Raw genomic sequence first — 25,805 nt, 5'->3', positions numbered from 1 at the left:
GAACTTGGCAGGACACAGCAGGAACACGGAACTTGGCAGGACACAGCAGGAACACGGAACTTGGCAGGACATCAGGAACACGGAACTCGGCAGGACACAGCAGGAACACAGAACAACACTGAGACAAAGCGAGAACTAAGCTGGGAAAAGATACTGATACAGGGGAGCCTAGGGCATAGGGACACTGACGGCAGACAGTGCACCTACAAAGCAAAGGCGTCTTGCCTGGAAAGACGCCGGGAAGAAATAGCCGATGGGCGCCGCCATGTTGGGGCGGAGCCATCGGGTCGCGACCTCCCAGAAGGCTCAGCGACGGAGGAGACGCGACCGCGCATGCGCAGAGAGACCGGATGCCGAGAGCCGGCGAAGGAGGAGGCAGAGCGGTGAGGGACAGGATCGCGAGTGCGCCGAGGGATGGAAGAAGCCGGGTAAGTATGAGCAGCGGACGTGACAGTCCCCCCCCTCCTTAGTCCCCCTCCTTTTAAGGCTAGAAAGGAATCTTTTCATGATAAGAGGAGCATTGATGTTCTCTCGAGGCTCCCAGGACCTCTCCTCAGGGCCAAATCCCTCCCAATCAATCAAGAAATAGGTTTTACCCCTAACTACCTTTTTGGCAAGAATATCTTTAACATTAAAGATTCCATCAGAGGTACAGAGCTGAGGAGAAAGAGAGGTAGCGGAGTGAAAACGATTAAAGACTGCGGGCTTGAGAAGAGATACATGGAAGGCATTGGGAATGCGTAAAGAGGCAGGTAGTTTCAATTTGTAGGAAACATTATTAATGCGACCCAAGATAGGAAAAGGACCAATATAGCGAGGGCCTAGTTTGTAAGAGGATTTTGAGCTTGATATAGCGAGAGGAGAGCCAAACTTTATCACCCGGAGAATAGGGAGGAGCATCCAAACGCCTTTTATCAGCAAATCTCTCACTCCATAGTCTCACTCCAAATCTTAGAGAATTCCCGGGACAAGAAATCCGCTGCCGGTACCCCCGAGGAGAGAGAAACAGGAAGAGGAATGCTCGGATGTTGACCATAGACCACAAAAAAGGGAGATTTGGAGGAAGACTCACTGGGAAGATTGTTATATGAGAACTCAGCCCAGGGGAGAAGGGAGGCCCAGTCATCTTGATGTGCATTGGAAAAATGTCGTAAGTATGTAGTCAGGACTTGATTAACTCGCTCCATTTGACCGTTGGACTGAGGGTGATTAGCGGAAGAGAAGTCCAAGTTAATTTTCAATAGACTGCAGAGAGCTCTCCAAAAACGTGAGGTAAATTGTACTCCGCGGTCAGAGACAATATGATGTGGAAAACCATCAAGACGGAAGACTTGGTGTAAAAAGATTTTTGCCAACTCAGGAGCAGAAGGCAGACTAGGCAACGCGATGAAGTGAGCCATCTTAGAAAAGCGATCCACAACCACTGATGACAGAGCAACTCGAGGAACTAGGTAGATCAGTGATGAAGTCCATAGCGATATGACTCCAAGGGACGGAAGGCACAGGCAGAGGATGCAGGAGACCGGAAGGAAGCTGCCTAGGGACCTTATTTTTGGCACAAGAAGAACAAGAAGCAATAAATTCGGTGACGTCTTGTCGGAGGGATGGCCACCAGTAGTGCCGAGAGATAAGGGAAAGTGTCTTCTTGACTCCTACATGTCCTGCAATCTTGGAGGAATGACCCCAACGTGAAACTCTCTCCTTGTCTTGATTAGACACAAGAGTCTTGCCAGGAGGAGTTGAAATCACTCTTAGAGGAGCAAGAGTGACGATCTTCGCAGGATCAATAATGTGAGGCGGAGAATCCTCAATGTCCTGAGGCTGAAAGGATCTTGAAAGAGCATCCGCTTTGACATTCTTATTTTCGGGTCGGAAATGAAGTTCAAATTCAAATCGTCCGAAGAATAAAGACCATCTAGCTTGTCGTGGATTTAGTCTTTGGGCAGACTGAACATAGGCCAGATTCTTGTGGTCTGTGTAAATGGTGAATGGATGAAGAGACCCCTCAAGGAGATAACGCCACTCTTCTAAGGCTAGCTTGATAGCCAATAGTTCTTTATCCCCAATGGAGTAGTTACGCTCAGGAGCAGAACAGGCTTTAGAAAAAAAACCACAGGTCACCAAATGTCCGGACGAAGATCTTTGCAAAAGTACTGCTCCGGCTCCAACAGAGGATGCGTCGACTTCAAGGACAAACGGTCTATTAGCATCAGGACGATGAAGCACAGGGGCCATGGCGAAGCTTTGTTTAAGGGACTGAAAGGCCTCTTCAGCCTCAGGGGTCCAAAGACTGGAGTTGACTCCCTTGTGAACTAGGGCAGAGATAGGCTTGGTCATGGAAGAAAAATGAGGAATAAATTGTCTATAGTAGTTGGCAAAGCCAAGAAAACGTTGGATTGCTTTTGTTCCAAGAGGGCGAGGCCAATTCAGGACAGCAGAAACCTTCTCTGGATCCATCTCTAAGCCGGATCTTGAGACAATATATCCAAGGAAGGGAAGTGAGGATTGCTCAAAGACGCACTTCTCAATCTTAGCGAACAGATGATTCTCCCTTAGCCGTTTCCGAACACGGCGGACATCTCGTCTATGAGTGGAGAGATCCGGAGAAAAGATGAGAATGTCGTCAAGGTAAACCACGACTGAGGAGTAGAGAAGATCCCGAAATACATCGTTCACAAATTCCTGGAAAACCGCAGGGGCGTTGCAGAGACCAAACGGCATAACCAAGTATTCATAGTGACCGTCACGAGTATTGAAGGCGGTCTTCCACTCATCGCCTGCACGAATTCGAACCAGATTGTATGCGCCACGTAAATCCAATTTGGTAAAAATTTGCGCACCTCGAAGACGATCGAAGAGTTCTGGAATGAGTGGCAGAGGATATTTGTTCTTCACCGTGATGTTGTTTAGGCCTCGATAATCAATGCAGGGACGAAGAGAACCATCCTTCTTCTTCACGAAAAAAAACCCTGCTCCGGCGGGAGAAGAAGACTTGCGAATGAATCCTTTAGCAAGATTTTCCTGAATATACTCAGACATAGCTTGTGTCTCAGCAGGAGAGAGAGGGTAGATTCTTCCCCTGGGCGGGTTAGTTCCAGGCACGAGATCTATGGGACAATCATAGAGACGGTGAGGCGGAAGACCCTCAGCCTCCTTGTTGAAGACATCAGAGAAAGTACTGTAGACACAGGGTAAGGCGGGAAAAGAAGAGGAAGGAGAAGAAGAAGAGGAAGAACCAACAGGACGCACCGGCAGCAGACAACGTTCCCGACAAAGCTCTCCCCAGCGCAAGATATTGCCATTGCGCCAATCTAAAGTGGGCTCGTGATTCCGTAACCAAGGAAGACCTAAAAGCATAGGATGAGACAGACCCGCTAAAACATAAAATGCAATTTTTTCCTTATGCAGAGCCCCAACTTGAAGTTCCACCTCAAGCGTTACTTGAGTAATGGTCTCCTGTAACGGTCTACCATCCACATATGCAAGAATCACAGGAGCCTCTAGGGTTTTGACTGGAACGGAGAATTTCAAAACCTCTTCCAACCTGATAAAATTCCCTGCTGCGCCAGAATCCACATAAGCATCCAAAGAAATGCCCTTGCCAGAAATATGCAAAAGGACAGACAAAGTGAGGGGTTGAGAGGAATCACACACACCTAGGGAGGCCTCTCTTACCTGACCTAGGCGGAGGAGTTTTCCGGACGTTCAGGGAAAGACCGCAATAAATGGGCAGCACTCCCGCAGTAAAAACATAAACCCTGAGTACGCCTCTCTTTACGTCGCTGTTCGGACATCTTTAGACGGTCCACTTGCATAGGTTCAGGTGCGGACGCCAGAGAGGAAGTCCTAGGCTGTGGGCTGAGTGGCTTACGGGTGGCAGGAGAAGGACGAAGAGATCTCCGCTCCCGGGCGCGTTCTTGGAACCGAAGGTCAATACGGGTAGCTAAGGAAATTAAATCCTCCAAAACCGTAGGGGTGTCCCGACCAGCTAACTCATCTTTTATGCGCCCAGAGAGGCCCCACCAGAAAGCACCCACTAACGCCTCATTGTTCCAGCCTAAGTCAGAGGAGAGGGTGCGGAACTGAATAGCATACTGGCCCACGGATAAAGATCCCTGATGGAGAGACAATAGAGCCTCAGTAGTAGAGGCCAGACGTCCAGGTTCGTCAAAGACAAGACGGAAGGTCTCCAAAAATTCAGACAACCGGGAGACTAGGGGATCGTCTCGCTCCCAGAGTGGATTTACCCATGCCAAGGCGTCACCCTCCAGATGGGAAATCAAAAAGGCAACCTTGGACCGATCTGTCGGGTAATGCTGGTCAGAAGCTCAAAGTGAAGACGGCATTGGCTCAAAAATCCTCGGCAGAATTTAGGATCCCCATTGTACCGAGGTGGTTTAGCCAAGCGGGGTGGAGGGTGGGAAGCAGAAGCAGAGGTAGAAGCGGCTGTCTGGATAGAAAGCAGCCGATCGTCTATCGAAGACATATAACTGAGGATATGAGCCTGGGTGTCACGCTGCTGAGCTAACTCTTGCTGTAAGCCAACGAGTAGAGCGGCGTTGCCAGGATCAGAGGGCAGGAGCATAGACAGGCGAGAATCCATAGCCTTCATAAAGGACATAATACGGGACTGATTCTCCCGCAAAAAGAGTAGCTCTTTTTGCGCAGCAGAGGCCCCAGCGGGGTCCATGGCCTTTGCTTACTGTAGGGATTCGGACAGAAATCCGAGAGTGGACCCTCTGGGTCGGGACTCTAGAGCCCCCGGGGTCGAGCGGACCAGATGGAATCACCCCCTATACAGGGAGTGTTAGGAGCAGGACCTCGGGGGAATGGAGACACAACAGCTAGAGCCAAAGGGACGACCCAAGATAAAGAAGGAGACCACAGAGCTATTGGAATGGCAGGGAATAATAGGAAAACAGGACTTAACTGATAATGACAGGAACACGAGATGATGCAGGACACGGCAGGAACACAGGACTTGGCAGTAGACGGCAGGTACACGGAACTTGGCAGGACACAGCAGGAACACGGAACTTGGCAGGACACAGCAGGAACACGGAACTTGGCAGGACACAGCAGGAACACGGAACTTGGCAGGACACAGCAGGAACACGGAACTTGGCAGGACACAGCAGGAACACGGAACTCGGCAGGAACACGGAACAACACTGAGACAAAGCGAGAACTAAGCTGGGAAAAGATACTGATACAGGGGAGCTTAGGGCATAGGGACACTGACGGCAGACAGTGCACCTACAAAGCAAAGGCGTCTTGCCTGGAAAGACGCCGGGAAGAAATAGCCGATGGGCGCCGCCATGTTGGGGCGGAGCCATCGGGTCGCGACCTCCCAGAAGGCTCAGCGACGGAGGAGACGCGACCGCGCATGCGCAGAGAGACCGGACGCCGAGAGCCGGCGAAGGAGGAGGCAGAGCGGCGAGGGACAGGATCGCGAGTGCGCCGAGGGATGGAAGAAGCCGGGTAAGTATGAGCAGCGGACGTGACAATTAGGCTGAAAAAAAAAAAATAGAAGAAGAAATCCATCCGAGAGGTAGCAGAAATGTTAGGAGTGGCCAGATTGACAGTTTGGTACATTCTGCAAAAATAGGCCACTGGTGAGCTTGGGATCTCACAAAGGGCTGGATGTCAATGGAAGACAGTGGGGAATAATCGCAGAATTCTTTCCAAGAAGCCAGCCCAGTTCTGCAAAAGCATTCTTTGGACAGATGAAACTAAGAACCTGTATCAGAATGATGGGAAGAAGAAAGTATGGAGAAGGCCTGGAAAGGATCATAATCCAAAGCACACCACATCACAAAACATGGTGGAAGCAGTGTGATGGTGCGGGCATACATGGCTTCCAATGGCACTGGGCCACTTGTGTTTACTGATGATGTGACTGAAGACATAAGCAGCTGGATGAATTTTGAAGTGTACAGGGCTAAACTTTCTTCTCAGATTCAACCAAATGGAGCAAAGCTGATTGGATGGCGCTTCACAGTACAGATGGACAGTGACCCAAAACAAAGTGTGAATGCAATGGCGGGTGGGCGGGGTAGGGCTTGGTGTAGCCTATAGGCCACTCTTCAGCACTTCAGCTGTCTCTGTCCACATGCCGGACTGGAACAGCCAGAGGGCTGAATGTGGTATACACTCTTCGGTGTTTTTCACACATAGAATATGCACCCATTAAAAGTTATGCTGCTATTCACATGTCCGTGTTTTTTCAAAAATAAGAGACATTTCTTCTTTTTTTTTTTTTGGCAGCATGGATTAAAAGTGCCAATGCAAGTCTATGGGTTCGTAAAAATCACGGGCTGTACACTGATGCCCTCCGTTTGGTGTCCATGTGCTGTCTGTATTTAACATTGCAACATACTGTATAGTAGAAGCTTTGTGATTTATTTATCCATCCTTGAAAAACCCTGATGACACACTTATGGCAAACTGGCAAATGGACCAAACAATATGACAAACGGATCCAAAACACTGAAAACAGACACCTGAGAGAGGCCTTATATCAGGGGTAGGGAACTTCAGGCCCTCAGACCGCCTAGATTACCTTTTATCCAGCCCAAGGACAGATTCCCGGGGATCACAGTGCTTGGGCCAGCAGCTGTATCTTGATGACTGCTGGACCATTAACTACTTCTTGCTCTGTGAGCACATGTACAAAGTGTTCACTACTGAATGCTGAGGCACAATGAAAGATTACGTCCTGACCCCAGTGCTAGGGTCAGGACGTACTTTGTGTGCGGAGTTAGCGTGAAAGTTGTACAGCTCTTGATGGATGGAATAAATATCCAATCGGGACCTAGCAGAAAAAAAGTTTCCCCACCCATGCCTTAAACGGATGCTAACAAAAGATGCCATGTAAGTAGCATCCATTTTTCACCATAGGATTCCAGTGTTAGCGGATACCTTTAACACTTTCCAAAATGGTGTGTGAACGTAGCCTAATTAGTTCTGCATCTGTGTGTCCATCACAAAATCGATATAATAAATGAAATGTGGATTACGACAAATAATAGATCCAGATATACTGTTAGGGTGTTCGGGTGGTTTATTTAACGCGTTTCGAAGCTCAAAGGCTTCTTCTTCAGGAAGTTTCCACACAAAGATATATCTTTGTGTGGAAATTTCCTGAAGAAGCCTTTGAGCTTCAAAACGCGTTGAATAAACCACCCGAACACCCTAACAGTATATCTGGATCTATTATTTGTCGCAGCAGCGCAGATGTAATCCACATTTCATTTATTATAACGGTTCTGAGAGGTCGCAACGCCGACCTGTGGATCTGCAGCAGCTGACAACTACACGCTTGTACTGTGTACTACCAGGTGAGCAGTTCTCTCACAATTGATTAAGAACAATCCTGGGGATAAGACCCTATTTGCGCTTTTTTTGTCTCCTATCTTTCAAGACATCACAAAATCGAGACAGATCATTCTCACGGGTTTACAATGACAGAGAGTAGCCAGAACACTGCAGCATCTGATTTCTCCTACCCCTGCACTGATTAGAAGCACTTCATGTCATATTAAACAGTATAAATTTATTTTGGCAATGCAGGGGTTAATCTTTGTTGAGAGCTCTTGGAGCATTAAGGCTCTCAGCTGTGCACTGGTAGCCACTCCCATCTCCTATATAATCTGGGCCCTGGCTAACATTCATTGTCAGAGTAGCTTGTGCTGCATGGCTGGAGGTTGTTGGTTATTGTAGGAGAAGGAGTTTGGTGGGTTTATCTGTGACTGTTGCTAGGTTTTGAGTGTGTGATAATTCCCTTTCTTCTCCTACATTGGTTTAACCCCATCCTCCACTCCCTGGTGCATTCCTGGTGTGTATATTTTTATATTGGTATTTTCCTTTCCCTGTTTGTCTTACCTTGTTAGTCTGATTGGTGTATTATAGTACACTACTACTCCCCTCTTCCCTGGGTGAGAGAAGGGTACAGACTGAGGGTGGATTCAGGAGTTAAGGCAAGGTATGTGGCCCCGGCGTCTTCACCATCAGAAGTAATCCGGGGAGAAGGGCGAGCTAGGGTGCCCCCTAGCGTTAGGGACAGGGAGGCGCCCCTGGTCCCGGGACACCTGAAAACAGTCATGACAATTCTTCTCTGGAAAAACAATGCTGAGCAGATATCTTGAAAACCTTGAGAAAAGTTTTCTGTCATATAGGCCCCTCACAAAGTTACTTCAAATGTGATGTGGTCACTAAAAAAATGGTTTTGTAAGTTTTGGTGGAAAAATGCAAAATTGCTGGTGAGCTTTTAACCCTTATAATTTTCTAACAAAAAAAAATATGAATCAAAAATTGTGCTGAAGTAAAGTATGACATGTGGGAAATGTTATTTATTAACTGTTTTGTCTGGCATAACTCTGATTTAAGGGCATAAAAATTAAAAGTTTGAAAATTGTTAAATTTTCAAAATTTTCACCAAATTTCTGTTTTTTTCACAAATAAACGCAAGTTATATTGAACAATTGTTACCATTATCATGAAGTACAATATGTCACAAAAAAAGCCATTTAGAATCAGTGGGATTCGTTGAAGCGTTTCAGAGTTATTACCTCATAAAGTGACACTGGTCAGAATTATAAAAATTGGCCCGGTCAGGAACGTGAAAACAGGCTTGGAGTTAAAAACCGCACCAGTGAACAAATTAAAATCTGCTGTCAGGTAGTTTATTAACCCTTCAGGTGCTTTTCAGGAATGAATGCAAAGTGGTATGACAAGATTGAACAATTGTATTTTTACCAGCGCTGGGGTCCTGGGTTCAAACCCCATCAAGGACAATATCTGCAAGGAGTTTGTATGTTCTCTCCGTGTTTGCGTGGGTTTCCTCTCTACACTCCGGTTTTCTCCCACATTCCAAAGACATACTGATAGGGAATTTAGATTGTGAGCCCCAACGGGGACAGCGATTATAATGTGTGCAACCTGTAAAGCGCTGCGGAATATGTTAGCGCTATATAAAAATAAAGATTATTATTATTATTACCACCTAAATGTTGCTAACGTTTGAACAGGTCACTATAGCCGCCAGAATCTTAAGGCTGGTATTTGGCCATGAATTGCCATGGAAATTATCAGTCCCACATTATCATGATCTCAGGGTGCCAATGGGGTCTATATGCCATATTCACTATTGACAGCAGCATCTAAGGGGTTAAACGGTCATGGTTGGTGCAACACCGATCATGGCTGATGCAGCTGTAGCTTACACCTGACAGCTGCTGTGTTTTTACCCATCGTGATACGCTATTCTCTTATGTGATATCTCAGGTCAGTAAAACCGCATATTAGTGATCACTAAAGGGTTAATTAACTTTTCTCTTTTTTTAAAACTGAAAATGTTAACTAATTAATAGAAGTGCAAATGCTATCCAACCACTGTACCCACAAATGGATGGTCCTGATCGCTTGTATTTGGGCACCAGTACATTCATTTAATACTAAAGATCTGCACATTTTGTATTTTTTTTTTGTTGGGGGCTGTAGACCCCTTCAGGGCTCAGCATCATTGTTTTCCTGTCTTTCCAAGCTTTCAATTATCATGAGGCCTGGCTTAGCCCAGAGAGGTAAGTGCTAGGGACCATCCATTTAATAGGTACACCTTGATTTGATAGTGTGGCGTCTGCACATTTAATCAAAAAAAGTTAGCTATGTACTTCATGTTTATCACTTAGGGTATGTGTCCACGTTCAGGATTGCATCAGGATTTGGTCAGGATTTTTCATCAGTATTTGTAAGCCAAAACCAGGAATGGAACAATTAGCGGAAAAGTATAATAGAAACATATGCACAACTTCTGTATTTATCATCCACTCCTGGTTTTGGCTTACAAAAACTGATGGAAAATCCTGACCAAATCCTGATGCAATCCTGAACGTGGACACATACCCTTACAGTTGTGGTGATAGACACTGTGTGTTTGTGTATTGGCCACATAGTGTATTTTGTACACCTGTTCTTATTACTATGTGTGTTTACTTTCTGTTTTCCTTTTTTTGTGTACAGTTCTTCTTTATACAGTGGACAGACTAGTATATCTTCATACCTGTTCCCTTTCCTTGAGAGACAAGGTCTACTTTGACACGCTGTAATATTAAGTCCTGTTTGGCATGTGGACAGATCCTCCTCGTTCCTGCACACAGAATAATTAGGCAGTACTTGACTGTAGATCGCTCTTTTGTCAATATTCGAGCCAGTCACCACCTTTAAAGGGAACCTGTCTCCAGTTTTGTCATATAACAACTAGAACAATCACCTTATTCAGCGCCTGTGCTGTATTCCATGAATGCTTATTTAACGCCTTGACTTCCCCCGTATACATCTCAAAAAAGCTTTTTAAGTACTCCAACTCTGTATGGTAATCCTGTCGGTCCGATCCGCTGGGCGTGGTTTTGGGCCTCTCCATCCATGCCCTCGGCTGTTGCTCGCCATCATCCTTCTTTCATTGACATGGATGATGCCTCACATTATCCACATTGCCGGGTGAAATCACAGCTCGTTCCTGCACACTGTGGTTTGCCCTACTGCAGGCAGAGCGGAAAACATAAGTGCGCATGCGCCTGTGGTAGGTCAAAGGATAGTGTGCAGACGCCAACCGCGATTTCTGTGCGCAGGTGCAAGATTTCGCCCAGCAATTTGGATGATGTGAGGGGTCATCCTCGTCAATTTAAGAAGGAGGATGGCGAGCAGCAGCCTGGGGAAAGGATGGAGAGGCCCGAAACCACACACCGACCGTCACAGCGGGAGAACTTAAAAAGGTTTTTGTGTGGTATAGAGGGGAAGTCAGGGTTATATAGGCATTTATGGAATGAGCTGAATAAAGTGCTAGTTTTAGTTGATACTAGCTGAAGAGCCCGGCGTTGCCTGGGCATTGTAAATATCTGTGGTTAGTTATAGCACCTCACGTCTCTTATTTTTCCCATCACGCCTCTCATTTTCCCAATCAGATCTTTCATTTTCCCCCTCACATCTCTCATTTTCTCCCTCACACCTCTCATTTTCTCCCTCACTCCTCTCATTCCCCCCTAACACTTGTCATTTCGACCTCACATCTGTCATTTTCCGATCACTCCACTATTTTTCCTCACGCCTCTCATTTTGTACTCACACCTTTTCATTTTCACCTTACACCTCTCATTTTCACCACAGTATATACATGTTTTTCATCTCCCTTATATATAGTATACACCTGTATGTCATCTCCTGTATATAGTATATACCTGTATGTCATCTCCCCTGTATATAGTATATACCTGCTGTGTGTCATCTCCCCTGTATATAGTATATACATGTATGTCATCTCCTATATATAGTATATACCTGTATGTCATCTCCTTCTATATATAGTATATACCTGTATGTCATCTCCTCCTGTATATAGTATATACCTGTGTGTCATCTCCCCTGTATATAATATATATCTGTGTGTCATCTCCTCCTGTATATAGTATATACCTGTATGTCATCTTCTATATATAGCATATACCTGTGTGTCATCTCCTCCTGTATATAGTATATACCTGTAGGTCATCTGCTCCTGTATATAGTATATACCTGTATGTCATCTCCTCCCCTATATAGTATATACCTGTGTGTCATCTCTCCTGTATATAGTATATACCTGTGTGTCATCTCCCCTGTATATAGTATATATCTGTATGTCATCTCCTCCTGTATTAGACCTCGTTCACATGTTATTTGCTCAGTATTTTTACCTCAGTATTTGTAAGCTAAATTGGCAGCCTGATAAATCCCCAGCCAACAGGAAGCCCTCCCCCGGCAGTATATATTAGCTCACACATACACATAATAGACAGGTCATGTGACTGACAGCTGCCGTATTTCCTATATGGTACATTTGTTGGTCTTGTAATTTGTCTGCTTATTAATCAGATTTTTATTTTTGAAGGATAATACCAGACTTGTGTGTGTTTTAGGGCGAGTTTTGTTTGTCAAGTTGTGTGTGTTGAGTTGCGTGTGGCGACATACATGTAGCGACTTTTGTGAGATGAGTTTTGTGCGGCAACATGCGTGGCAACTTTTTGTGTGTCGAGTTGCATGTGACAGGTTAGTGTAGCAAGTTGTGTGCAGCAAGTTTTGCGCATGGCGAGTTTTGCGCGTGGTGAGTTTTATGTGTGGTGCGTTTTGAGTATGTGCAAGTTTTGTGTGAGGCAATTTTTGCATGTGTTGCAACTTTTGTGCATGTTTTTCCACGTGTGCAAGTTTTGCGTGTGGTGAGTTTTCCATGAGGTGAGTTTTGCACTTGTGGCGAGTTTTGCGTGAGCCTAGTTTTTGGATGTGGCGAGTTTTGCGCGTGGCGAGTTTTGAGCGGCGACTTTTGTGTTTCGACTTTTATGTGGCGAGGTTGGTGTATGTGTGGTGAAATGTGTGCTGAGGGTAATATGTGTTCAAGCACGTGGTAGTGTGTGGCGCATTTTGTGTGTGTGTTCATATCCCCATGTGTGGGGAGTATCCCATGTCGGGGCCCCAACTTAGCAACTGTACGGTATATACTCTTTGGCGCCATCGCTCTCTCTCTTTAAGTCCTCCTTGTTCACATCTGGCAGCTGTCAATTTGCCTCCAACACTTTTCCTTTCCCTTTTCCCCATTATGTAGATAGGGGCAAAATTGTTTGGTGAATTGGAAAGCGCGGGGTTAAAATTTCACCTCACAACATAGCCTGTGACACTCTCAGGGTCCAGACGTGTGACTGTGCAAAATTTTGTGGCTGTAGCTGCGACGCCTCCAACACTTTTCCTTTCATTTTTTTCCCCATTATGTAGATAGGGGAAAAATTGTTTGGTGCATTGGAATGCGCGGGGTTAACATTTTGCCTCACAACATAGCCTATGACGCTCTCGGGGTCCAGACGTGTGACTGTGCAAAATTTTGTGGCTGTAGTTGCGACGGTGCAGATGCCAATCCCGGACATACACACACACACATACACACACACATTCAGCTTTATATATTAGATATGATAAAACTGATGACAGTTGCCCTTTAATGTGGCTCCTGATCCTTCAAAGCTTCATCTTCAGCGTCCTATACCACGTTGGGCTACTGTAAACTCATGTCTGCTTTATAGTTCACTTAAAGGATGATAGTTTTGTTTTTTAGTTCTTTGATCCATAACAAAAGAAAAATGTTGTAGGCCATACAGACATGTATTCATAACTGTCTTCATTGAATGATTTTTTTTCAATGCCATTTTTTCCTTTAAAGGAATCTCCAGCAAGTGGACCAAGAGGTTTGTTTGTCCGAGACATCATAACTCACATTCAAGACTGTCCAGTCAGAAGTGTGGATGATTGGCATAAATGTCTGTCTGACGTCTCCTTAAAGCCCCAATCTGGCTTCTGCGTCACCACTGCAAGTCTCCAGCAGCTGCATTTCCCTAGCAGAGGTAGAATAACAAGTGCCAAACCATCAGTCATTAAGAAAAACACTGTGTTAAAATTGGTCCGAGGGACAAAACCTTTGTGAGTGTTCCTGATAGATTTTTTCATGCTGATTTCGGAAATGACTTCAGATTTTTCCTATCACGTAAGGTTTTTGAGAAATAATACGAAACATTATAACACTGACAGCAACATTTAAATGTACTTCGGACGCCGGTCCAGAAATACACGCACTGCTGACCCCCGTCACGTGATCGGGGGTCATCGCTGCATTACCATTACAACTAGAGGTCTTCTCGAGACCTCTATGGTTGTTGATGGCAGATTGCTGTGAGCACCACCCTGTGATCAGCGCTCATAGCAAACCTGTAATTCAGCTGCATAGAGTTGATCTGAGCATCGCCTCTATGTAGCAGGGGCGATCGCGCTATGGCAGCTTCTCGCATCCTATGGAGGCTATTGGAGCATGCCAAAAGTAAAAAAAAACAAAAAAACATAAAAGTTCAAATCACCTCCCTTTCGCCCCAATCAAAACAAAACCGTAAAAGAAAAAAATCAAACCTACACATATTTGGTATCTCCGTGTTCAGAATCGCCCGATCTATCAATATAAAAATTAACCTGATCGCTAAACGGCGTAGCGATAAAAAAAAACAAAAACAAAACACCAGCATTACATTTGTTTGGTTGCTTCGACATTGCATTACAATGCAATAACGGGCAATTAAAAGAACATATCTGCACAAAAGTGTTGTCATTAAAAACGTCAGCTCGGCGTGCAAAAAATAAGCTCACCCGACCCCACATCACGAAAAATAGAGTTGCTATGGGTCTCGGAAAATTGTGTATTTTTTTTTTTAGCAAAGTTTGGAATTTTTTTTCACCACTTAGACAAAAGAGAACCTAGACATGTTTGGTGTCTATGAACTAGTAATGACCTGAAGAATCATAATGGCAGGTCAATTTTGGCATTTAGTGAACCTAGCAAAAAAAGCCAAACAAAAAAAACATGTGTGATTGCACTTTTTTTGCAATTTGACCGCATTTGGAATTTTTTTCCCATTTTCAAGTACACTACATGGTAAAACCAAAGGTGTCGGTCAAAAGTACAACTTGTCCCGCAGAAAATAAGCTCTCAAACGGCCATATTGACCGAAAAATAAAAACGTTATGGCTCTGGAAAGAAGAGCCGAAAATGAAAAATCGAAAAAAGCTTCCGTCATGAAGGTGTTAAAAACCTTACGTGATACAGACTTTTGGAGCACATATCAAAATCTATAAGATACAATAATTTTTCTCAGGGGACAAGAACTTCCCTGAAATTTGTTGCACAGTGTTATTTGTTTTTTCACATTTCTATTTTGAGGTGTACTTGTCACATCTTTGTTTTCTCCTTCGCCTCATTGGGGGACACAGGACTGTGGGTGTATGCTACTGCCGCCAGGAGGCTGACACTAAGTAAACATAAAAAAAGGTTTAGCTCCTTCTCCGTCGTATACACCCTGACACTGGCCGAAGGCGATCCCAGTTTATGGTTAGTGTCTGAAGGAGGCACAAGTCTGGTTTCCAGACTCTCCATATTTTTCCTCTTTACAATGGAAATGAAATAGGGCGACGGACCCTTTTGAAGAGGTCCGATATCCCCAAACCAATAACGGGCGAGCACGTGGAGTGTCGCCTCCACGTATCCTCTCCCGCAATGTGGGACCTCTTTCCGGACTCAGCCCTGACCACCCTAAGGTAACGAAACCCTAGGCTGTACAGGTGCATATGGACTGTCTGTGCGGCCTCCACTGCATCACCAATGCTCAGACAGCGGTGATGGATGGAGGCTGACGGTCCCTCTCTTCATCCCCTGAAGGGAAGATGGAGTTAGGGTGCCTGCACCGTCCTTTCAAATAGCCCTCCCTCTGACCTTAAGCTCCATCACGTGAGGGGGGGGGGGGGGGGAGGGCTGGGAGGGTTCCTGCAGCAGCACGCATCCCTGGAACAGCGGGCGCTGCGTTTTTTTCTGCCGTTGGCAGCGCCATTCCGCAGGGATCCCGGCGCCTGGTCCGCCCCCCTTCATCCTTGTGCAGGTCCTGGGTAATTTTTTGCTCCCGTCGTCTGCCGTGTCAGGCCGCGGGCAGAAGTCCCGCCCCTTCCGTTCACGTCATTGGCCGGCGGGTCCCGCCTCCCTCTCCCTGGGCGAACGCTGGATGGGAGAAAAATCTAAGGCAGAATCTAGGAAGGGGCGGAATCTAGGGCCCCTTCCGGCCGTGATTTCGGCTTCAGGCCCTGCCTCCCGCATCCCGGGAGTGAACGTGGGGAAAAATTTAGGCCCCGGCTTCTGCTCCCCAAAGGCCGCAGACTGAAAACTCCACCATTTTCGGCAGGACCACCCACCAAGGAAGCGCTCCTTTTTAAAGGAACAGCACGGTTGCGTCGCCCTGTGACAGGTTCCACAGGACGGACAGGGACACAAGACTGGGGTAAGTGCTACTCCCCCCAGCCTGACAGCTGCCATATCTGTTTTCTGCAGCCTATCTAAAACGCTGTTTATAGCATCAGCAGGATCACCAAGTCTAGAAGGATCAAGTCTCACACGTTTTATATACCGCATGTGTAGCCTGTCGGTCCGCTTTTCTGCGTGCCCAGAGTAATCATCTCTGTGAGGCCTGCGATTCTGAACGCGCTCAGGAACCCTCCCCTGTGACTCAGGTAGAAACCGTAGTTTCTCCCCCGGAATAGGTCACGTCCTTGTCGCAATCTATGGCATCCCTAACCAAGGCAATTGAGTCCCTTCAAACCCTGACCGGGGCCAGGGACAGCGGTTCTTCTACCTTGGAAAGGTCTTCCGACTCGCTGGAGCCTCCAGCCTGCAGGGGCCGCGTTCTCACTAGGCAGACGCGGGGGAAGTGAACCCACACAGCGTCTCCCAGTCCATCAGGTGCATCTGCATCCTTGAGTTCCGCCTCTCGTTCACCCTCACCAGCGGAGATTAGTGAACATGGTTCAGACTACGATTCTGAAGGGTCCCTCAATTTTGAGGCACCTGATTATCAGGAGTCAGTAGACAGTCTAATTGAGGCCGTCAACCAAACCCTGGGTATAGAGGACGAATCTACCTTGGCCTCGGGTCATAAGGTATCGTTCAAGAGGATCAAGCAGCCTCATAGGGTGTTTTCCACTCACCCTGAGTTTGAGGACTTAGTCCAACATCACAGAGAGCGTCCGGATAGGTGTTTCTTGGGACAAAAGGCTCTAAATACAAGATACTCTTTTGCCCCTTAGCTGCATAAGAAGTGGGCAGAATCTCCGTCGGTAGATCCACCGGTTTCTCGTTTGGCCTCTAACACGCTGTTATCCCTTCCCAACAGCTCCTCTATTAGGGATCCAACTCGGCTCATAGAAAGTTTGGCACGTTCAGATTTCGAGGCTTCAGGTTCAGCCCTCTCGCCCTCTTTTGGGGCGACTTGGGTAGCTAAGGCTATGACATCTTGGTCAGAATCTTTAACTAAGGCTCTACAGGAGAGGGACCTACCAGCGGAATTGACAGAGATGTCAAATCATAGCTCTAGCTGAGAGCTACCTGATCAATGCATCTTTGGATGCAGCGAACAGTGCAGCATTAGCTGCTGCAAACGCAATTGCCAATAGACGAGCTCTTTGGATGAGAACATAGCGGGCGGATTCTACCTCGAAAAAATCCCTTACAACTCTCCCATAACAGGGTGGTCGATTTATTTGGGGAAAAATTGGATCAGCTCATTTCTGATACCACAGGGGGAAAAGCAGTTTTCTCCCACAGCAAAAGATTAAACAACCCTTTTGTCGCCAGTTTCAGGCTCGTTTCAAATCCTTTCGTAACTCCAGGTGGACTCCAGCATCAAATCCTGCTGGCCCAGGTCAACCTAATCAGGACAGAGATCATCAGATCTCCTACAGGGCCAACGTGTTGGGAAGAACGCGGTCCCAGCTGCCAAGGTCAAGGGGATCTAGGTCCCATAGGTTTTCGGCCAAATGACTGGAGGCGTTCTCCGATCGCCACCGACAGAGTAGGCGGCCGTCTACTCTTGTTTCATCAGTCCTGGCTCACGGTGGTTCACGACAGGTGGGTAAGAGAACTAGTGTCCTCAGGGTACAAGATAGAGTTTGTCAGTCATCCCCCATGCCAGTTCTTTACCTCCCGTCTCCCCAGTTCAGAATCCCGGGTACAAGCCCTGTTCAAAACTGTAGAATCCCTTCGGCTCCGCGGGGTCATCACTCCAGTCCCTAAGGAAGAGAGATTTCAGGAGTTCTATTCCAACCTGTTTATAGTTCCCAAAAAAGACGGAACTGTAAGGCCCATTCTGGACCTGAAATGTTTAAACAGGTTCGTCAACATTTGTCACTTTCGAATGGAATCTCTCCGGTTGGTCATTGCGGCAATGGAAAAGGGAGAATTCTTAGCTTCAATAGATATTCAAGATGCTTATCTTTACATTCCCATATTTCCTTCGCATCAAAAATTTCTACGTTTTGCTGTAGGCAGCCTACATTTTAAGTTCATAGCCTTACCTTTCGGGCTGGCCACCGCACCCAGGGTATTCACAAAGGTCATGGCAGCAGTGGTGTCCATCCTGCATTCCCGGGGCATACTCGTTTTGCCATATCTAGACGAACTCCTTATCAAGGGGTCGTCTTTTCGGGCCTGCAAAGAAATTGTCAGCATTACTCTGGATACTCTCTCGCCTAGGGTGGCTGGTGAATCTAAAGAAATCGTCCCTTGTACCATTTTGGAAAATCACTTTTCTAGGGATGATCTACCTCACATGGGTTGACAATCCTACCTCGGGACAAGGTCCTGATCCTCCAGCAAGAGGTGAAGGTCCTTCGCCAGCCGATCTACCATACAATCCGGTTCTGCATGAGGGTCTTAGGAAGGATGGTGGTGGCAATAGAGGCAGTGCCATTTGCACAATTCCATCTCCGTCCTCTCCAACATGCACTTTTGCAGCATGGGGCAAGAATCCGTGCTCTCACAACCTCAGGTGCTGTCTGTGTCTCCAAGTCAGACAGTCTCTCGCATGGTGGTCAACGAGTCCTTCTCTACGACAGGGGAAGCCCTTTCCCCCAGCCGATTGGCTGGTAGTCACGACAGACGACAGTCTTCTCGGTTGGGGAGCAGTGTTTTGCCACCACACAGCCCAGCAACGCTGGTCCTCGTGGGAGTCAACCCTCCCGATCAATCTGTTGGAGTTTCGGGCGATTCGGCTGGCGCTGCAGCATTTTCATCATCTTCTAGCAGGCCGCCCTGTCCGGATTCAATCGGACAATGCCACAGTGGTGGCCTACATAAATCATCAAGGGGGTACCCGCAGCAGGGCGGCCATGCACGAGGTAAAACAGGTCCTCTACTGGGCCAAGAAGAACCACTCTGTGATTTCGGCAGTCCACATCCCGGGCTAGGAAAACTGGGCTGCGGATTTTCTCAGTCGTCAGGGCCTTGCATCCGGGTAGTGGTCTCTCCATATTTTCGGCAAATATGTCATCGCTGGGGACCTGATGGCTTCCGGAATGAATGCCAAAGTACCAACATTTGTCGCCCGGTATCGAGATCCACAGGCAATCGCTGTGGACGCGTTAGTTCTACCTTGGAACCAGTTTCGTCTCCCATATCTGTTTCCCCCTCTGGCACTGCTCCCGAAGGTAGTCGGGAAGATCAAGACAGAGGGAATCCCAGCAATCCTGGTTGCCCCAGATTGGCCTCGTCGGTCATGGTACGCAGACCTAGTGCAGCTGCTCACCGAGGTTCCTTGGCGGCTTCCAGAACGCCCAGATCTACTGTCTCAGGGTCCGATCTACCACCAGAACTTAGGGGCCCTGTGTTTAACGGCCTGGCCATTGAATCTTTGATTCTGACACAGACCGGGTTCTCCCAAAAGGTTGCCGCTACTATGATTAGCTCCCGGAAATCCATTTCAGCACGTATTTATCATCACACCTGGAAGGTTTTCCTTTCATGGTGCCCAAAGCGTGGGCTTTCCCCACTACGCGTCTCCATCCGTAACATTCTTGCTTTTCTCCAAGCCGGCCTGGATCCGGGGCTTGCACCAAGTACTCTCAGAAAACTGATATCATCCTTGTCGGTTCTTTTTCAGCGCAGGATCGCTGTCAATTTACAGGTGAAAACTTTTCTACAGGGAGTCACTCACATGGTACCACCTTACACAGCCCCCCTGGATGCTTGGGACCTTAACCTGGTCTTTAGTGCCTTACAGGAAGCTCCTTTTGAGCCTCTTCAGGACGTCTCTTTGACCTACCTTTCCTGGAAAGTCGTGTTCTTGGTGGCCATAACTTCCATTAGGCGGGTATCAGAGCTGGCGGCTCTATCCTGCCGGGCTCCATTTCTACGGTTCCATCAGGATAAGGTTGTGCTCAGGCCAGCACCCTCTTTTTTGCCAAAGGTGGTTTCCTCGTTGCACATTAACGAGGACATTGTCTTACCTTCTTTTTGCCCGGTGCCAACGCACAGTGTGGAAAAAGCTCTCCATACGCTAGACCTAGTGAGAGCACTTAGGAGGTACATTTCACGGATGGCACCTTTTCGGCAGAGGGATGCGCTGTTTGTTCTCCCTGAGTGTCGCAGGAAGGGTCTCGCTGCTTCAAGATCCACCATGGCCAGGTGGATACGATTGGCTATTTAGGAGGCCTACCGCGTCAAGGACATGGTCGTTCCGGCCGGAATCAGAGAACACTCCACTCGGGCAGTGGGGGCTTCCTGGGCGTTTCGGCACCAGGCTTCGGCAGAACAGGTTTGCAAGGCAGCAATATGGTTTAGTTTGCATACCCTTTCCAAACACTATAATGTCCATACGCAGACTTCTGCAGATGCAAGTCTGGGTAGAAGGATCAGGCAGCGGTAGTGCACTTATAAGCGGCAAATGCCTGGATATTACTCCAGTGAGTCTTTTTCCCACCCAGGGACTGCTTTAGGACATCCCACAGTCCTGTGTCCCCCAATGAGGCGAAGTAGAAATAGGGATTTTTGTATTACTCACCGTAAAATCCTTTTCTTGAGACGCTCATTGGGGGACACTGCTCCCTCCCTGTTAGCCAGATGGCTCTTTTTTGATATTTGACTTTACCAGTCAGTGGGGTCGTTGCTAGACATGTCTCTGTGTTAATGCTGACTTTTTTGTTTGTTCTCCTACTGCTTTTTACACCAAACTGGGTTCGCCTTCGGCCAGTGTCAGGGTGTATACGACGGAGGAGGAACTAAACCTTTTTTTATGTTTACTTAGTGTCAGCCTCCTGGCCACACAAAAATCCCTATTTTATCAGCATAATGTCTCATTCACACTGGAGTTTTCTAAAAAAACTAGTGAAATACTTATGTGTAGATCATAATACTAGGATGTTAATAGGGAAAGTGTCTGCAGAAAAACAAATCACATACTGTGTATGTATAGTCATTGTGACGCAGAATTAGATACACACACACTTTACACGTTGTGACAGTATGTGTTGTAAGATTGCTCTTACTAACGGGTAGGGGATTACTCGCTTGGCACGGGATTGACGTACTCGGGCACGATTTTTTTCAAACAAAACAGTCCATACGGTTTATTTTGTACAGCATAAACCGCATCGTAAGCCAAGTTGCATTTCACTGTCTTACATGTAGTCCATTCGTTAACACATTACCTTCACATTAAGTCTCAGAACCTTAGTCTGTGGTAACTAAACACGCTGGTCCTCCTGACCAGTTGCCGTGGGTTACCACACAGTTCATAACACAATAAGGACCAACAGTCTATGAAGGTACCTTACGGGAGCTCCTGCTCCACCAGCTGACTCCTTGTCAGTCCTCTCTTCTGGAGAAGCTGCCAAACGGGGATCACCAACTTGCCTTTGCGGCATATCTCAGTCAGTCCAGACCCACCGAGGTCTGTAGCTTCCCCAAGTTCCACTGCGCTGCTCAGGGATCCAGTCCTACTCCCAGGACCTCCCACGCTAGCATGTGCTTTCCAGGAAGCAACACAGGCTTCCACAGGTCACTCATACACAGGGCCCCTCTGCAGTGTCCAGCCAGGACACATGGAAGTCTGCCCAGACTTGCAGACTCCCAAACACTCACTACCATGTGCTAACACACCTCCTTTAGGTAGCCTCTAACCACACCCACAGGTGAGGTAACATCACATGCGCTGGTCACATGATCATGACATCACTGCAGGTCCTCAAACACCTGCAGGGAAAAAGATACAGTGAGCACCCCCACTCAGAGTGAGGTATGTGGGTAGCCAGACCCTCCCATCTCTCATAGCTACCCGCAACCCGGACCCAGGTGCACTAAATGACATCTTCAGTGCTCATGCGCTCTAAAGACAAGATACTCCGGGTTGCATCGCAGGGAGCATCCATCCCTGTGACACATACCTCCCATTAACCACAATTCCAGACACTGTCTCACCATCACATCCATGCACACATTTGCCACGCACGGCCTCAATACGCCTCCGTGCGCATACTGGGGAGACCATGCAGCGCCCCCTACCTGTTACAGGGGTCACTGCATCACATACCCCCCCCCCCTCTGTTCAAACTTGTGGGGTTGAACATTTGTCTTAGCCCAGGGGCCTCGAGACCGGGTACCCAAGTCACCTTGCCCTACCAGTCGAGAGGGCCCCCTCAGTCGGGTTTGGGCATCATGGTCAATCTGGCGTCGCAATCCCCTTGCACCCATACCACCTGTCTGGACTGACTGTTTGTCAACACGTCCGCTACCGGGTCTCCCACCTAAGTCACTCAGCCCTGAGCTAACTGAGACAACACTACTTTTGTCTCTTTCATCAGGCCTCTTTCTGTAACCTCTCTGCTGGCCATTTCTTCTATTGTCTTTATGTCCTCTGTTCGCTTCAACTTGAGGACCTTCAGCCCTTAGCGAACCTCTTCGCCTCTCTAACTCGTGAGATGATGCTGGCGGCCATCTGTTTTGCATTTTCTGCAGCTCTTTATTGATCTGCTCCCTCTCACGTCTTAGCTGCTCGATTTCTTTTAGGTACGCCACGCGATACCCAAGGAGCATGCGGATGTTCCTAAGACTCTCTCTGGAACCGACAACCAGGAAAGGAACCATCCCATCTTCACCCATGACCTGGGCCTCGTCATCAGCCGGTATCCTCAGTCTCTTCACACCGGATTTATTCACTATCTCCTGCATCACTCTCCCAAGTCTTCCGACGATTTTCCCCACCAAACTTCCGGGTACCAGGATGACTTCTTCCACAAAGCCTAGCCGTTTTTGAGCTTCTTTCGCAAGCTCCAGACGTCGAGCAGCTTCCTCATTTCTCAACAGGATCATCCGTTTCGTGTGGAGACATTGTAGGTGCATATCCCTCAGGATAGCCACCCGCTTCATTGTGACTTCTTTAGTCGACAAAATCACCAACTGTTCTGTCTCTGGTGCCCAGTGCACACTACATGCTTCCACTGCCTTTTTAAAAGCCTCATGCGCACCCTCACTGGCACATGCACTCCGCACGCCCTCGGGTATCTCCACAACACACTTGAAGAATGAAGTCTCATTTTCTTCATGAACAGATGGCTCCTGGTTTACCTTCGGAACTTCCATCAAGACATCGGTCACGACCGGGCAACTGTCTTGTTCTGCCTTTACCGCGAGCTCTTCCTCAGTTTTACCCTTCTCAACAACCTTTGCCAAGATGGGTATCGGCAGCTCCGCCTTGTTATCACTCGGGGATGACTGCTGTACGTCTCGGACCCGTAACTTCTCCTCTGACAGAAGACTTCTTACTGCTTCTCGGAGCACTACCACATTTTCGCCTAAGGCCTTATTCTCACTGTGCCACACTGTCAGGTGACCTCTGAGCTCAGAGACCTCCTTCTCCAGCTCATCCAACCTGTGCTCCGCCATTTGTCTCAGGGCCTTTTCTTGTTCGAGAGACTCTTTGAGCAGCTCTATCTCGCTTCTCCCATCCTCCGGATTGGTGGAGCATGCGTCACTTAAGGAGGTATCTACTTCAGGCACCACTTCTTTGGTGGCCTCCTCCACATCTGTACCTTCAGACGTTGCACTGTCAGCGTCAGCCCTCTTTTGGGTCTCAGCGGTGACATCCTTAGGTTCGTCCCGTTCCACTGGGACTTTAAAGTACTCCAGACACTTCAAGTCCTCAGCACCAGATTTTCTGGAGCCTTCACCCTCTTCCGTCACATCTTCACAACGTGCAACTGGTTCAGCCCCTTTGCCTTTTCTACGTCTCCGGCGACGGGAGGAAGACATGCCAGCGGTACCTGAGTCAGCCTTCCTGCACTCTTTTCCACTGGTGTCATCATCTGAATGGAAGTCACCACCACCCAATTGGTCTTCCTGGAACCGACAGTCCCCACTTAAACAGGTCACAATTTCTGGCATGGCTGTCACTGCCATCCTGTCTTCACCCTGTGGAGCCCTGTCGTTCCCCTGTGTCAGTATTTCTGATACCGGTACATCATACTCAATTGTAGCACTTGTTACTGGCCATGTCATGTCACAGTCACCCTTGGAGTCTGTGTCACACCCCCCAACATGGTGAACCTTCCAGTTGCTTTCTAACCGGGTGTCAGCTCCACTCTGTTTTACCACCACATGCTTATCTACCAGATCATTACCAGTCACATTGTTGCACATGTCAGGTGACGTCAGGTCAGTAAGTTCGGCAGACGCACCTTTTCCTCTGGTCACCCTTATACCTGACCCATCAGTCTTGGGAGGTGTTTCTGCCAATGTTGTCTCACCAAGTTGGGCCCGTTCACCATTTTCTTTGGGCATGTCCAGCTTAGGTCTGTCCACACTAGGGGGCGCATTCACAACATTACTACCTCCCATGCACATAATTTCCACAAACACTTAACCTTTTTCCCACCAGTCCCACAGTGCTTCCAAATCTTGTCCTATTACCATAGGACACGGCAAGTTCGGGACTACAGCCACCTTATGGTACGTGGAAACATCAGCTGCGACAATGTAGAGAGTGGCTACCTGAAGACCTTTAGCGTCCCCACTTATGCCACCTATTTTCGCCTTTGTCCCAGGTGACACAGAACTTCCTGGAAGGGTCCTCAGCAAAGACACTTCCCTCCCCGGGTCTAACAACCCCTGCACACACTCTCCATCCAGCCAAAAAGGACACAGTCGTGACTCGTCACTGATCGCCTCCCCTTTTTTTGGTTCCGCCCCCTTTTGGGCAAGTGCTGTTTTTTGACACCACCCCTGTTCGGGTTACAGCCCCCTTTTGGGATTCCACCCCTTTTTGGGCTACTACCCCTATCTGGGTTACCACCCCTTTTTGGGACTCCACCCCCTTTTGGGCAGCCATCCCCGTTTGGGTCCCTGCCCACTTTTAGGGACACTCCCTTCCCTGGGGTACACTCTGTGGACTTCCCCACGGCACTCAGGCCCCAGTTCGCACAGTACACCACTTAGTCTCTGGGCCTGTACTGGCCCTTTAAGAGTCTGCACGATCTGGGAAAGGGGGAAAAAAATAAAAAAAATTTTTTTCTTTTTTTTTTTTATATGTCACTTCACCAGCTCCTGCTGGTATTGCCACAGCTCCCGCTGCAGACACATATAACTGGCACCTCCGGCTGCCGACGACACACCACAGCCACTGCTGCTCCGGCTGCTGCGGAACCTCTTGCTGCAATTGAAGCTATGCTCCACAAGGCTCTGCACGGCTCCACCGCAAACTTCGTGGACCCGCCGATCCACAGCAAGCCGCTTGTCACCTTCGTGGACCCCGCCGAGTTACAGGCTAGACGCCATCTTCGTGGCCACGCCGAGCCACAGCAATTAACTCTGTACGTGCCACCTGGAATGATGCCCGCATTCTCCACCATATGTAAGATTGCTCTTACTAACGGGTAGGGGATTACTCGCTTGGCACGGGATTGACGTACTCGGGCACGATTTTTTTCAAACAAAACAGTCCATACGGTTTATTTTGTACAGCATAAACCGCATCGTAAGCCAAGTTGCATTTCACTGTCTTACATGTAGTCCATTCGTTAACACATTACCTTCACATTAAGTCTCAGAACCTTAGTCTGTGGTAACTAAACACGCTGGTCCTCCTGACCAGTTGCCGTGGGTTACCACACAGTTCATATCACACAGGTTGCAGCAACTAATCACGCTGGTCCCTCTCTGACCAGTTGCCGTGGGTTACCACACAGTTCATAGAACACAGGTTGCAGCAACTAAACACGATGGTCCTCCTGACCAGTTGCCGTGGGTTACCACACAGTTCATAACACAATAAGGACCAACAGTCTATGAAGGTACCTTACGGGAGCTCCTGCTCCACCAGCTGACTCCTTGTCAGTCCTCTCTTCTGGAGAAGCTGCCAAACGGGGATCACCAACTT

The 25,805-nt window shown here is 47.8% G+C and overlaps 1 protein-coding gene across 1 annotated transcript in view; it reads left to right on the top strand.

Moving 5' to 3' along the window:
• MBTPS2 (membrane bound transcription factor peptidase, site 2) overlaps positions 1-25,805 on the top strand; it is a 136,798-nt gene that overhangs the window by 90,534 nt on the left and 20,459 nt on the right. The window contains exon 7 of the mRNA XM_069761474.1: positions 13,241-13,421. Within this exon, the coding sequence (XP_069617575.1) occupies positions 13,241-13,421 (181 nt within the window). The remainder of the gene's footprint in view (positions 1-13,240; positions 13,422-25,805) is intronic.

This window comes from Ranitomeya imitator, chromosome 3, assembly GCF_032444005.1.
Source record: "Ranitomeya imitator isolate aRanImi1 chromosome 3, aRanImi1.pri, whole genome shotgun sequence".
Taxonomy (NCBI): domain Eukaryota; kingdom Metazoa; phylum Chordata; class Amphibia; order Anura; family Dendrobatidae; genus Ranitomeya; species Ranitomeya imitator.
Note: the sequence above shows the minus strand (reverse complement) of the source record. Positions and strands in the feature narration are given on the sequence as shown.